Below are 12810 nucleotides of genomic sequence, written 5' to 3' on the forward strand. Positions count from 1 at the left end.
GGCTTAGAACAACGCTCCGCCCAGACGGATCGCGACGGACTTGTTCTGGGTGTAGTTTGCCAGAGCAGCCTCGCCGAGCTCTCTGCCAATACCGGACTCCTTGAAGCCGCCGAAGGGCACCTGGTAGGAGAGCATGTTGTAGCAGTTGACCCAGACGGTGCCGGCCTTGATGGCGTTGCTGACGCGGATGGCGGTGTTGAGGTCGGTGGTGTGGACGGCGGCGGCGAGGCCGTAGGTGGTGTCGTTTCCGAGCTTGATGACCTCCTCCTCGTCCTTGAACTTGGCGATGGCGCAGACGGGGCCGAAGATCTCCTCCTGCATGATCTTCATGTCCGGGCGGACGTTGCTGAAGATGGTGGGCTGGATGAAGTAGCCCTTGTCGCCGTGGCGCCCGCCGCCGGTCTCGACGGTGGCGCCCTCGTCCTTGCCGGCCTTGATGTAGCCCATGATGCGGTCGAACTGCAGCTGGGAGACCTGGGGGCCCTGGAAGGTCTCCGGGTGGAAGGGGTCGCCAACCTTGTTCTGCTCGGCGCGGGCCTTGAAGGCGGCGAGGAACTTGTCGTAGATGCCCTCCTGGACGAAGATGCGGGTGCCGGCGCAGCAGCACTGGCCGTGGTTGTAGTAGATGCCAAAGTTGACCCAGGAGATGGCCTGCTCAATGTCGGCGTCGTTGAAGACGATGTTGGGGGACTTTCCGCCGAGCTCGAGGGTGACCTTCTTGAGGTTGGAGCTGGCGGCGGCCTTCATGATCTGGCGACCGACGAGGGTGGAGCCGGTGAAGGCGATCTTGTCGACGTCCATGTGGGCGGAGAGGGCGGCGCCGGCGATCTTGCCGAAACCGTTGATGAGGTTGAAAACACCGGGGGGGAAGCCGGCCTCCTTGATGAACTGGGCGAAAACGAGGGCGGACAGGGGAGTCTGCTCGGCGGTCTTCATGACGATGGTGTTACCCGTCGCCAGAGCGGGGGCGATCTTCCAGGAGAGCATGAGGAGGGGGAAGTTCCAGGGGATGACCTGGGCGCAGACACCGATCTGGAGAGGGTTTGTTAGCTGGCGGTTCTGGATTGTACCAAGAATGACAGCGACTTACAGGCTCGGAGCGGGTGTAGTGGAACATGTCGTGGGCAACGTCAATGGTCTTGCCCTCGATCTTGTCGGCCCAGCCTCCGTAGTATCTCAAGCAGCCGACAACGGCACCAACATCGCCCTTGGCCATGGAGATGGACTTTCCGTTGTCGAGAGACTCGACAGCGGCCAGGAGGTCGGTGTTCTTCTCGGCAATATCGGCGAGCTTGTTCAGGAGGTAACCACGCTGGCTGGGGGGAACCTTTCTCCACTCGCCCTCAAAGGCCTTGCGGGCGGCGGCGACGGCGATGTCGACATCCTTCTCGGTGGCCTCGTGGACGGAGGTGATGACCTCCTCGGTGGAGGGGTTGATGACCTCGAAAGTCTGCTTGTCAACACCCTCAACCCATTCGTTGTTGATGAAGCTAGAGAATCACGATATGTTAGACTTGGTGATTTCGAGGTCGTCATTGCTCGCGGGGTAAGCGGCGGCGGGATAAGGATTGAGGGGTGGAAAATACGCACAGTCCAGTAGGTTGGTTGTAGGCGCCCGTCACCGGGGTCTTGAGCTCAACGGACAAACCCATTGTGTGTGATTTTTGTGGAAAACAAGTACGAAACGTGGAAGGGTATTTGGTATCACGGAAGAAAGAAGAAAAAGTTTGGATTGGGATGGGATTGTGAGTTGAGAGTAGTGAGAAGTGAGAGAGGGAGGGAGAGAAACTGGAAAGACGAAGCTGGGGATCACAGACTGTATATAAAGCGGGGTCCGGGGGGGCACAGAGCACACAGAGCAGCCAGAGCAGAGCAGAGCTGGGGGAGAGAAGTCCGAAAGTGATACGGTATACCGCGCGGCGCAAAGGCAGTGGAGGGGACGAAATGTCAGAGACCTAGAGACTGGAGTGTGAAGGGTCAAGGAGGCGAAGGCGATACCTTGCTCGACGACGGTGGGGCCCGGGGGGCAGGAGGGTGTACGGATGGAGGGGAAGACTCCAGACCCAGAGTAGGGTAGGTACTGCGTAAGGATGAGGGGAAGGGGAGACTGGAGTGTCTGCAAGACAGTAACCTAACACTAAAACCGAGGCCTGGTCTATCCGTACTTGGTATCGGAACCGCAGATTGGATGGGCATGGGATGAAAGGGAACGTGAGAGAATCCCCCCCATGGGCCGGAGCAACGTCAAACACGGTCATTCGGTGGACTGGACTGGACTTGAGATCTCCACACTGGGGGGCCAGACACGCATCTGCATGCTGTCAATGAACAGGGTTGGGGGGGGGGGGGGGTACTTCGTACTTACACCAGATATTGACAAGCTAGGGTGGACTCCCATACAGTAATCGATTTGTTAGTGTTGGAGGGGAGAAGGAGAAGGGGAGAAATGGAGGGGCAGCAACTTGCAAGGGATGGATGCAAGATGGGACCTCGAGCTAAGGTAAACGGGGAAAGGTGGGCGCCGCTTCGGGCCAACGCCTGGCTTTCCTTTCCTTTCCTATCCTTTGCTTTCCCTCGTTCCCTTTACGCCGGACGAGCAATACGCTATCCACCGGTGCGTTGCTGTGCTGTGCTGGCTGACAGCAGGTCTTCACTGGGACTCAGAGACTACCAGTAAGGTAGATCAAGACTGCCACTAGGTGATGCCTGTTCGACTCGGCCCAAATTTACCAGAATGCCACCCAGGGGTGTGTGTGTCACTGTGGGTTCCGTTCGGTGGGAATTGAGTTCCGCGTTCCCATTCCCCGGGGCCCCAGGTTAGGAAGAAGAATCGCGAAACTGTCGTGATGATATTGGACTAGATGGCTCTGAGGTAAGTTGTGCTCGACCATATGTCTGTTGCCATCTTTTGATTTCTCTCTTCTTGCCTCTATACTTTGAATATCTACCATGCTTTGTTTGCTTTTGTTCTTGAGATAAATATGAGAGGTTGCCACGCCCCAGAGCTACAAACCCCTCTCTCTCCGCTTCCCCTCTCTTGCAGTTTGTCGACCCCGCATTTTCTCCATCACAAGTTGCGTCTTCCATTGGGCACCCAACCAATCAGCACATTCCAAATTGCTGGTCTTGTCTTGATGCAGCAGCCACACCCGCTTCAAAGCGCTTCATCACACACACCAAACATCTTCTTTTTTGTCTCTCTACTATGATTATCCCACAGCTATTGAATCTGCCCGAGGGTCCTGCTTAGGATACTATGACAAATGGCATCACCTAGGGAACAGACGGGCTCTGCGCTGCAGCTACTCCTCGCCGATCCCTGCCAACTACCGTGCTACAGTGCAACTATGCTACTGTAGCTGAGCAGCTATCAAACACATCGGAATTCGAGCTCGGGACCAATGTGTCGTAGCCATAGCACGCTTAGAAATGCCGAATCAAAAGAAGTCTAACTACTATAACCCCGGATTCTTTCGGCATTAAGCCATCCTCCAAGAGATGATCAGACGATGAACCATTGGATGCCCGTTCCATTGTTTGCTGCCAGTTGTACTCCGTACATAGTATGTAAGCTCTGGATGGATGGGCGGAAGTTCGCCGGCGCGTGTTTTCAGATGCTTTCCGACCGGATTGCCTGCAGTCAGCAAGTTGAACTACACCCCCAACGTACTGTGATACCCAAACCATTCCGTGACAATCGAGTCAGAATGACGGTCCCGTTCCAGCCCGGCATATGCATTATGGGATAAGCAGTATGGGACGAAACACAATTCCTCACACTTTGACTTGGTCGTTGGGTGCCCCAGAACTTCCGCCTGGCATAACTGGCACCTTTCCCCTCCACCCCACCTTTTCATTCCCACCTTGACGACACACGCACGCGTTCTCTACAGACGTACCGCCGTACCTTACGTCGACTCGGTGGCTGGCCGTGAAATGTTGGGGCCCCGGGTCCCCGACCTGCCACCTTGAAGGTTGCCGGTAAGATTGAGATTACCTTTTTCTTTGGACTTCTCCATACCGGGCTCTGCACACTCTGGAGTCTGGATACCGGGGCGCGGACACAGGATACCTAACCCCCCCCCCCCCCCGACCCACACTCATGTACATACATCTCCAAGTTTTTTCTTCACGGTGTCTTGGCTCGATCATCCGCGGCATCTTAACTCCTACACCTCCAAAGGGGGGCAGGGTAGCTCCGTCGTGCGGCGTTAAGCAATGACATTAGGTGTAAAGATAACGGGGCTCGAAATACTAAACATTTACTCGGGAGAAGACTACGGTACTTAATTACCACGAGCTTTTGAGGTCTGAAAGACTGAAACTCCTCTTCTCTCGGGGTGTCTTTACTGCCCATTCCCCGGGCCTCTCTGCTCGGTGCAAATGCAAGCGAGCCCTTCTGCTCAGAGATCCCCCGCACCGAAGAAACCCAAAAGGTGGATATAGATTTATTAGCTAAGCCCGCAAAAGGGTCTCAGGACAGTGGGATGGGAATTTTGCGGCGTTTGCAGAGTGATATATCGACATCCCCCGATATTGAATGCACGCCCCCTTTTCCCTTCGTTGCCCCTCCATCGAATTCCTGCCGCGCCCCCGACCCGAATCCCCCTGTCGCACTTCCTTTGCTGCCTTCCTTGTCCCCGACATCATTCGACAGCGACGAACCCTCTTGGCCGAAGCGCTTGCTTGAGTGCTTTGCTGTTGGGGATTTTGTGGGGTGAGCTTTTGTCCGTCTCTTCGGTCTGATGGCAGTTTCACAGCGGCTACACGGAGCTTATTCATTGCCTTTTGTCTGTAATCGTACCCTGGCATATCTCTATAGCGTTTACTCCAGCTGAACGCGGGACCGCAAATAGATCAGGTAACAACCCATCTATCAAAGTTTCTTGAATCGCATGTATCGTGTCAATAGCTATGAATCAAGATACTCACGCAAAGTCAGCCTTCTGACCCTTGAGACGAAATAGGTCCCAAAATATGTCTTCAGCCCTGCACGTAACTGTATTCGTCCTACACTGCATAAACTACAGTCCCCAGTCTCTTATGTAACCACTCGCCCCCAAACTGGTCGGAATCACTCTTTCCACCCTCGGTTCCGACAAACATCAAAAACTCCCAAATTCGTTCCGAAGAGCAGTTGCCATTTCTGTATGCACCCAAAAGGAATTCCTTCGCGCGGAACCCGAACCGGGCCCTGGTGTCCGGAAGAGAAACTCGTTCCCCAACTTGCCAACGCCAAGAGCCGAGACATTCGAACCCCCCCCCCCCCTTTCCATCCCCATCTTCCATGGGCCCCATCCCAAGTCCCGTGAGGCTGCGAACTCGCCCGCCGCCTCCGCCGCCGCCTTGCTTCACCTGTGCGGATCCGCACTTGCATTTCCCACAAGCGTCGGCCGCGATTTCTCATCGAGTTCTATTTTCTGGGGCTGCCGCTCCCAATTACACCCTTGCTCAAATTGTCAATGGTCCAAAGTTGCTAGGCGCCACTCACTTTATTCTCATTTCTTGGTCCAATAGACGCGGTGCGATCTGGTTCACTGTTTCCCTCGTTGGCGTTTTTTGGGATTAACTTGGATGGTCCTAAGCTAAGCCGCCCTCCACAAGCCCGCCGGGCGGTGTTTTGGCCATCTGCTTGATCCCCGGATCCCCGCACTTTTGCGGCTCCTTTAGGATACGTAGATTACCCCCGTGACCGCCGTCTGTTCCCTCTGTCCGTACGGGGCGGACGTGAGCTTATTGTGTCAGCTGTTGTTGGGTTTGACGATATGCTGGTTTGATGCCATTGAACGCTATTGATCCAGAGCAGCGTGATGCTCGTCAGTTTTGCTGAATGAACTGTGACATCTGTTGGCGTACCAAGCCCTGCGCTCGTGGTGTAAGTCAGTTATGCAGCCGGCCGGCCCCATCTGCGGGCATCTGCGGGGGACCCTTCCACAGAACCGCTCGCCCGGAGCCCGCCATATGAACTGAAGACAGTGTAACTGATTGATCTGTTAGCTGGAGTAATCCGGGAAGCTCATCTTCTCATACAATCTGATGATAATGGCTGCGTGACAATGACCGTGACGGCCGCCGTCCTTGCTCCAAGAACCATGGACGATAAGATCCAGACGCCGAGGCAGGATCCTCGCCAAGGGTTCACACCGTCAACGGCAAAGCAGCTTGAACTACAATGTCAGTTCAGGGGTCCTTTCTGAGCAGTTTGCCCAACGAATCAGGTTGAAGACAGGATGTTTGTTGTCTTCGGACACGCCCCCCGTAGGTAAGAGTACCGACATGCTGGCTCCCAAGGACTCAAGCGGCTCTCAGGTACCTTTTGTCTAGGAATCCTCGTAGCTTTGTAGCCAATGGAAAGTCGTTCTGGTCGTTTTAATACTTGACATGGAATACAACTCGCGAGTCCAGGTCACTTGGCGGAAGCTGGGGCTTGGTACTAAGTGGCGAGCAATGCTCTTCTGCCGCATCTCCTCTACCGCATCGAGTATCCGGACTGATTAGGCTGTTGAGCTCGAACTAAAGTCGCAATGGATCGACATATATCAGAGTATAACTTTACGCTCATCGCACTAAGTGTTCTTCGAGTCAGTTGTCGCGGTCAGTGTCAGTGAACATTGTGGCCGTGAGAAGTAGCAGGATTTCCTATTCTGTGGTCAATTTGAGCAAGCCTTCCCTTGTAACCCCCAGCGTTATTGTCCATAAATATTGATGTTACATCCATTTCGGTTGCTATCCGTATCTCCTCCCCATGTTTGTGACTCGCAACTCACTGCTGATCGTCCTCGGCTAACCCCTCGCCCGTCAGTGACAAAGCTATCGAAAGGATGTACCGAACCTTGAGCAGTCCAAAGTCTGGGAGGTCTTCCTTCCTGGCCGCAGTAATGTCGAACTCGTAGCCGTCCTCGACGTACTCACGTGTTTCAAAGTGGACCATGCGAAGAGACTTTCCAGACTGAGTGAGTCTCTCCCGAGAGACCATGCGGGGGTCCATGTCGATGCACACCACTTTGGCGTAGGATCCTCGGACAGATTCGAGCCTGCCAACTCTATGATCCCTTTCCTGATCAAACATGGCTTTTCGGAGCCATCTAAGCCGGAGCCGGATGGAGCAGTCGGTTTGTGAGATAGGCTCGAGGGCAATCCACGCCTTCGCCCACCATTTCGAGAGTATCTCGTTGAGGGAGATCATGTTCACCAAAGAGAAGACGGTAGCCAGCGACTGTAAAACAGCGAGATACTTGCGAATCTCAAAGCCAAAAATGTCTCCCGAATCTTTATGCAAGATATACTCCAACGAAGCAGCAGTTTGCGAAGTAGGAAAAGGAAGGACCAGACAAACCCTGGGGTCGGCAGACTTTGTGACAACGCAAGTGCTCTCGTCTCGGAGTGAAGAAGCGGACTGAACAGATCAGTACCTGCACAAATATGCTTGTGGGCCGTGCGGAAACTTACAATAGCTTGTTTGATATCGCCTCTCAGATGGTCCTTTACTTCGACCGCGTTGAGGCCATCCTTGGGCTCGTAATGGTGAGCCGGAAGATAACCACGTTTGGGAAACACTATAATTTACCAGTGTTGGCTCGCTGATCTCTTGCAAGGTGTTTTGAGCAACTCACACTCTCCAATCATCCTGGAGAGAAAATAGCAGACTCTCCGAGGTAGCACGTATCTGATTGTGAAGGACATCCATCGTCCGTACACTCTTCATCGTGGAATTTGCGAATGGCCTCCATCGGCGCCATCATGAGTGATGCCCACGCCAGTTTGTCCACAACTTCAAAGTCTCTTCTATGATGCTTGCAATAGGCCGAATGCGAACTGCGGCACCAAGACTTGGCGAGTTCAAGTCTTGCGTCAATGTCGCTGAGATAAGAAATTTTGGGAAGGAGAGCATCCCGTAAAGCGTCGATGTGATCATGCTTGGTGTCCGGATGGTTCAGGTAACGCCTCAATCTTCCTAGCAGAACTTCTTTACGCTTGCCTAGCAGCCTCTTGTCTGCTTCGGGACCCTCTTTGCTGATGCCCGAAGCACCATTTCTGGCCGACATGTCGAAGTGCTTTCCGATGCTTAGTTAGGTAGATAGGTAGGTACCTTGATCACTCGCGAAGGAGGAGAAGGGACTGGTGTGTCAGCGGCAAGAGAAAGATCGAGAGTAGGTAGGTAGGTATCTTGTCTAATGAAACGAAACGATGCAAAAGTGGGAGGCACGAGGTCCGAACTTGAATCGCGCCCGGAGGAAAGAACGCCAGGCTGGTCTTTCATCTTGATGAAGGAACGACCGAGTGGGTGAAGCATCAATCATAGCATTGAAATGACCTTCGTACCTGCTTAATTGAAGCAGACAGCCATCTGAGCCTGACTCCAGGCTCCAAACTGAGAGATGGAGTAAGACTCTTCGATGCTACTGCCACCGACTACACGTACTGTACATCACGTCTCGAGTATGAGAATTATAGTCCATACTCTTGATGAACGCTCACTTTTCAAGAGAATGCTTGACATGATCACGTGTATCCAGCTGAGAAGGCTCGTCAAACTGTGAGAAGGAACTCATCCCTGGCGGTCGTGATTGGCAGAATGGGCCAGTGACATATCATGTTGATCCCCTGGTCATCAATCTCCAAGAACCCCAGACTGAAAGGGGTGAATCTGGGGAATGACGTCATGCGGGATGGCAGCAACATGATTGTCCCTTAAGAAAAGGTAGGTCCGTTGCTGGGTGACAGACTCTATGATTTGAGCATTTACAAAAGAAAGTATGCGGTGAAAGACAAGATATATGGTTTACTATCCAGATAGGGTGAGGCTTGAGTGGTTCTATTGGCCCATTCCTCTGAGGCAGAAAAGAATTCGACAACAGCCAACCTAGAAGGTTTTGAGCTTCCCGTCTCGAGAACGGAAAAAATTGAGGGGTTGGGATGGCCATCTGGATTCGGCGTGCAGGTGGACGCGGCTCCGAGGGGCAGGGGACAAGAAAAAAAAAATCGTTGCGATAAAGTGGCAGAGTGGAGACCGAACGCATGGACCAAGTTGCATTTTGATTGCGCTGGCCAATCAGTAGTCATTCTTTACTGGGAAGCAGCGGTGAATTTTTTTGAGAAATCGCTCCTTCCTGTGTATCGGGAGTGACATCTTCTTTGGGGCAGATTATAAGGGCATCGGCGCTCGGATTTTCTCCCAAAAAGTTTTTCCGCCTCAGTCCAAGAACCGTCAAGATCACGACTGACCCCCCGCCATTGAGCTGCACGGCGACCAGACTGACCCCAAAAAGCTGTCTCCGTGCTTCTCGATGCTCATGGAGGGCATTGAAGCTATTGCCGAGTCGGCTCAGGCCGCCAAGCCTGAGGCGCACTCGCCGACAGGTATGCGCTTGCCTTTCCCGCCATCCCACCAAGCAAAAGATCTTCACCCGGCCTCGAACCAACTTGCACGCACCCGAGGCACGCTTTCGCAAGCGTCGCAAACCAGGCTGACTTGCCGTAGTAGGACCAGAAATGAAACAGGAGTCCCCGACTGTCACCACCAATCTGGGCGAGACCCCTCAGTTCCCACTGAAGCGACCCCGCGATTCGAGCGCAGACGACCCCGAGGCCGAGTCCAAGAGGCTGAAAGTTGACGACGATCAACCACCCCAACAAACCCCGGAGCAACAATCACTTGAGAAATCACTTGAAAAATCACTCGAGCAATCACTCCAGGAATCACTCGAGAAGTCAATTGAGAAGTCGATCGAGAGATCACTCGAACAAGCATTCGAAGAATCTCAAGAGCCATCTCAAGCGCAATCCCAAGAGCAGCCCCAAGATCAACCCCAAGAGCAACCACAGGAGCAAACTCACGAGCAACCTCAGGAGGAGAATCACGACGACCATGCGGCTCTCGATCTCGGATTTGACATGGACGCCATGATCCAGGGTGTGATGATGGACATCAGCAACGAGATGAACAATGAGATAGGAAAGGTCGAGGGTCTGGACGGCGTCACGGATGTCGACATGACGGCAGATCACTTGGCGTCTGTGTCGCAAGACTCTGCCCCGTCAACTGACACACATGCCATTGTTCTCTCTGAGCCTTCGGCCTTGATGAGGCGCATCACCACCTCCTGTTTGTCAAACTTTGTACGTGGCGGTCTCGTCAGCTCTGGAGGCGCTGCTAATCATATCTCAATCTTCAGGCTATGCAACTTCTCGTAATCATGTCGCAGCATGTCTACCACGACGTTTATCAGCAGTTACAAGACAGAGAATCAGACCTCTGCAAGTCCTTCAGCACACTCAAGTCTCTGCTCCGGCAAACTCGATCGATTTACTCCACGACCGACCTTATCTTGGACCCCGCAGTGCTTGATCTGACTGCGCCGGATAACCTCACCGATATCCAAGTCGCCAACCTCGCCAGTTTCTGTTGCGAACTTTTCACCTTCGACGGCGAACACCAACTCGGCTCGAACGAGCTCTTGGCTCTGGAGGACAAATTTTTCACCGTCTTCCCGCCAGGCACCGAGGGCATTTCGCATGATATCTCTGAGCTCTTCCTCGCAGTCAAGACACAACTAGTCATCGAGTCCGTGACATCAGCGAATCAGTCTGGGCCTGTTGACCAGTTGATTGCCCAGGCTTTCTCGTCCAGCCTGGAAGATAAGCTAAAAGCAAGACACGAAGGATCTGACTTGACTGCTGAAGAGAGAGCCCTGGTGACATCTGTGGAGGAGCGCAAAACGTCCCTGATTACTTACGCGTCAGGACTCCCAGATACTGGTAAGTTGTCGAGTGCAAAGGCTGATGGGGCCCATGACTGATACATTGAGTTAGTTCTACTGAAGATCGGCTACCCGGAGGAAGACTTATTTCACCAACTGAATGTGTACCTGCGCCAAAAGCTACAGTCGGTCTCTGGACTGGCCTCGAGGCACGGCATCGATCTTCCTCAGATTATGACCAACGGAGACCTCGACGCATCGATGCCACCCGATCTCGACGACCTCGGAATCTCATCATTACTGGAGGCTACGGATGGACTTGTTGCGCAATATCTCCCCAGTGAACCGGTCGATGGATTACCTACCGAACAACAGCCGCCAGTTCCGACGACTGAGAGCAGTGTCCCGCCCCCCGAACCACCTGCGCCTGCCCCTGAAGCCGCTCCCCCGGCGCCAACCACAAATGGTACCACAACTGAAACTCAAGACGCGACGAATGATATTCTCGCCCTTGTTGCACAGAGCACACAGGAGTACGTTCGAACTACTCTAAACAACCTGTCTCCAGCGCCCTATCAGCCAACCGTACCCACACCGACGGGCGCCGCTCCGGTCACGCAGACGACATACCTCTCACACCTGCAACAAACCCAGCAACAATCGCCATACTACGGATACCCGCCACCAGTGGAACAACCACCGCAGCCTACGGCTCATGAGAGTAACGAAAAGCTGCCTCCTAGTCAGAGCCTACCTAGTGCTGTGCTTTACGACAGGGCCCGCCAAGCTGCCTTGAGCAAGACCAATAACCAGCAGAGAAGGGAAGGCACCACTTCGACAAGACGCCCATGGACTCAAGAGGAGGAGAAGGCCCTCATGACTGGTCTCGATATGGTCCAGGGACCTCACTGGAGCCAAATTTTGTCTCTGTTTGGTGCAGAGGGCACTCTTTCCAACATACTGAAAGATCGAACGCAAGTCCAGCTCAAAGACAAGGCCCGCAACTTGAAGCTCTTCTTCCTAAAGACAAACTCCGAGATGCCGTATTATCTGCAAGCCGTCACAGGCGAGCTCAAGACAAGGGCACCTACACAAGCTGCCCGCAAGGAGGCTGAGGAGCGAGCTAGGATGAACTCAGAGGAGGAGCAAGCTCGGGTACAGGGCATCATGACACTTGCGGGCGGATTACAGCATCCTCAGCATCCCCACCACCCTCAACATGCACAACACCCGCAGCATCCACAGCATGTACAACACGCACAACATGCGCAGCACCTTCAGCAAAATAGAGCAAGCGTGACACCAGCGACTGCACCGAGCACGCCGTCACAGTCTGCCGCCCAGGTCTCGCATCACATGGCCGCCCATGCGACGACACCGACGCATGCTGCTGCAGCGGGCCCGCCTGCCACGCCAGTACAAGCAACACCGAGCCATGCTAGAGTTTTGCCAGCTTCCTCACCGTATGCCGCAACCGCTGCTCAATTACAAACATCTCACAGCTTGCCACAAACTCAGCCACAAACGCCGACGCATTCCCACATCCAGCATCATTCTCACCCGGGAACGCCACAGCCGCAACACCATGCTCAACAGCCGCAGCACCAACCTCAACAGCAGCACATCCAGCCGCAGGTCTCTCAGGCTGCTGAGACTGCGCCCAATTACACGACCGATTCATCAGCTGCGGTCTACAGTCAAGAGACCGAAGATCTCAAGGAAGCCGCTCTTATGCAGAGTCTTAGGGAGCTTGAAGCATATAGCGAAAGCGCCAGCGCTAGCGTATCATAGAGTGACGACCTAATTATGGCTTCGTATCTTCATCAACCCGCCGTTATCAACGATTATCACCAGAATTACTACCACGACGGCATCCAGGACTTACAGTGAGGAAGGATCAGGTCTTGGAGAATTAGGCTTCACCTTGGGGATGGCTACTCTGACCGGGGGTGTTACTCGCGACACCACCATCCTACGCCTTATATTAGACCAAGGGTGTCGTCAACAAAAGCCGCCGGGGGTTTGTGTATAAGAGGGTTGTCAACCCGAGAGTCGATAATCTGACCACGAAAATCACTTGTTATATATGGGGCGGCATGCTTTTCCGTCC

General features: G+C 53.8%; 5 protein-coding genes across 5 annotated transcripts; 2 read left to right on the forward strand and 3 right to left on the reverse strand.

Moving 5' to 3' along the window:
* Window positions 1-3: 3 nt before the first annotated feature.
* On the reverse strand, window positions 4-1652 carry CTAM01_02116 (aldehyde dehydrogenase; the record flags this gene model as incomplete). Its single annotated transcript, XM_060518155.1, has 3 exons — window positions 4-1032; window positions 1091-1490; window positions 1591-1652. 3 exons carry the CDS (start codon window positions 1650-1652, stop codon window positions 4-6), a joined length of 1491 nt encoding a protein of 496 aa, XP_060386788.1.
* A 2888-nt stretch (window positions 1653-4540) lies between these two features.
* CTAM01_02117 (uncharacterized protein) lies at window positions 4541-4690 on the forward strand (the record flags this gene model as incomplete). The annotated part of the gene is made up of 1 exon (XM_060518156.1): window positions 4541-4690. The coding sequence occupies one exon, from the start codon at window positions 4541-4543 to the stop codon at window positions 4688-4690; it is 150 nt and encodes a 49-aa protein (XP_060386789.1).
* A 2073-nt stretch (window positions 4691-6763) lies between these two features.
* On the reverse strand, window positions 6764-8045 carry CTAM01_02118 (uncharacterized protein; the record flags this gene model as incomplete). Its single annotated transcript, XM_060518157.1, has 3 exons — window positions 6764-7396; window positions 7450-7556; window positions 7697-8045. The coding sequence occupies 3 exons, from the start codon at window positions 8043-8045 to the stop codon at window positions 6764-6766; spliced, it is 1089 nt and encodes a 362-aa protein (XP_060386790.1).
* Window positions 8046-8660: 615 nt separating this feature from the next.
* CTAM01_02119 (uncharacterized protein) lies at window positions 8661-9020 on the reverse strand (the record flags this gene model as incomplete). The annotated part of the gene is made up of 1 exon (XM_060518158.1): window positions 8661-9020. The coding sequence occupies one exon, from the start codon at window positions 9018-9020 to the stop codon at window positions 8661-8663; it is 360 nt and encodes a 119-aa protein (XP_060386791.1).
* A 267-nt stretch (window positions 9021-9287) lies between these two features.
* On the forward strand, window positions 9288-12491 carry CTAM01_02120 (myb-like DNA-binding domain-containing protein; the record flags this gene model as incomplete). Its single annotated transcript, XM_060518159.1, has 4 exons — window positions 9288-9360; window positions 9485-10119; window positions 10176-10758; window positions 10813-12491. 4 exons carry the CDS (start codon window positions 9288-9290, stop codon window positions 12489-12491), a joined length of 2970 nt encoding a protein of 989 aa, XP_060386792.1.
* Window positions 12492-12810: the final 319 nt, after the last annotated feature.

This window comes from Colletotrichum tamarilloi, assembly GCF_030869305.1.
Source record: "Colletotrichum tamarilloi strain Tom-12 chromosome Unknown Scaffold_5.1, whole genome shotgun sequence".
Lineage (NCBI taxonomy): Eukaryota > Fungi > Ascomycota > Sordariomycetes > Glomerellales > Glomerellaceae > Colletotrichum > Colletotrichum tamarilloi.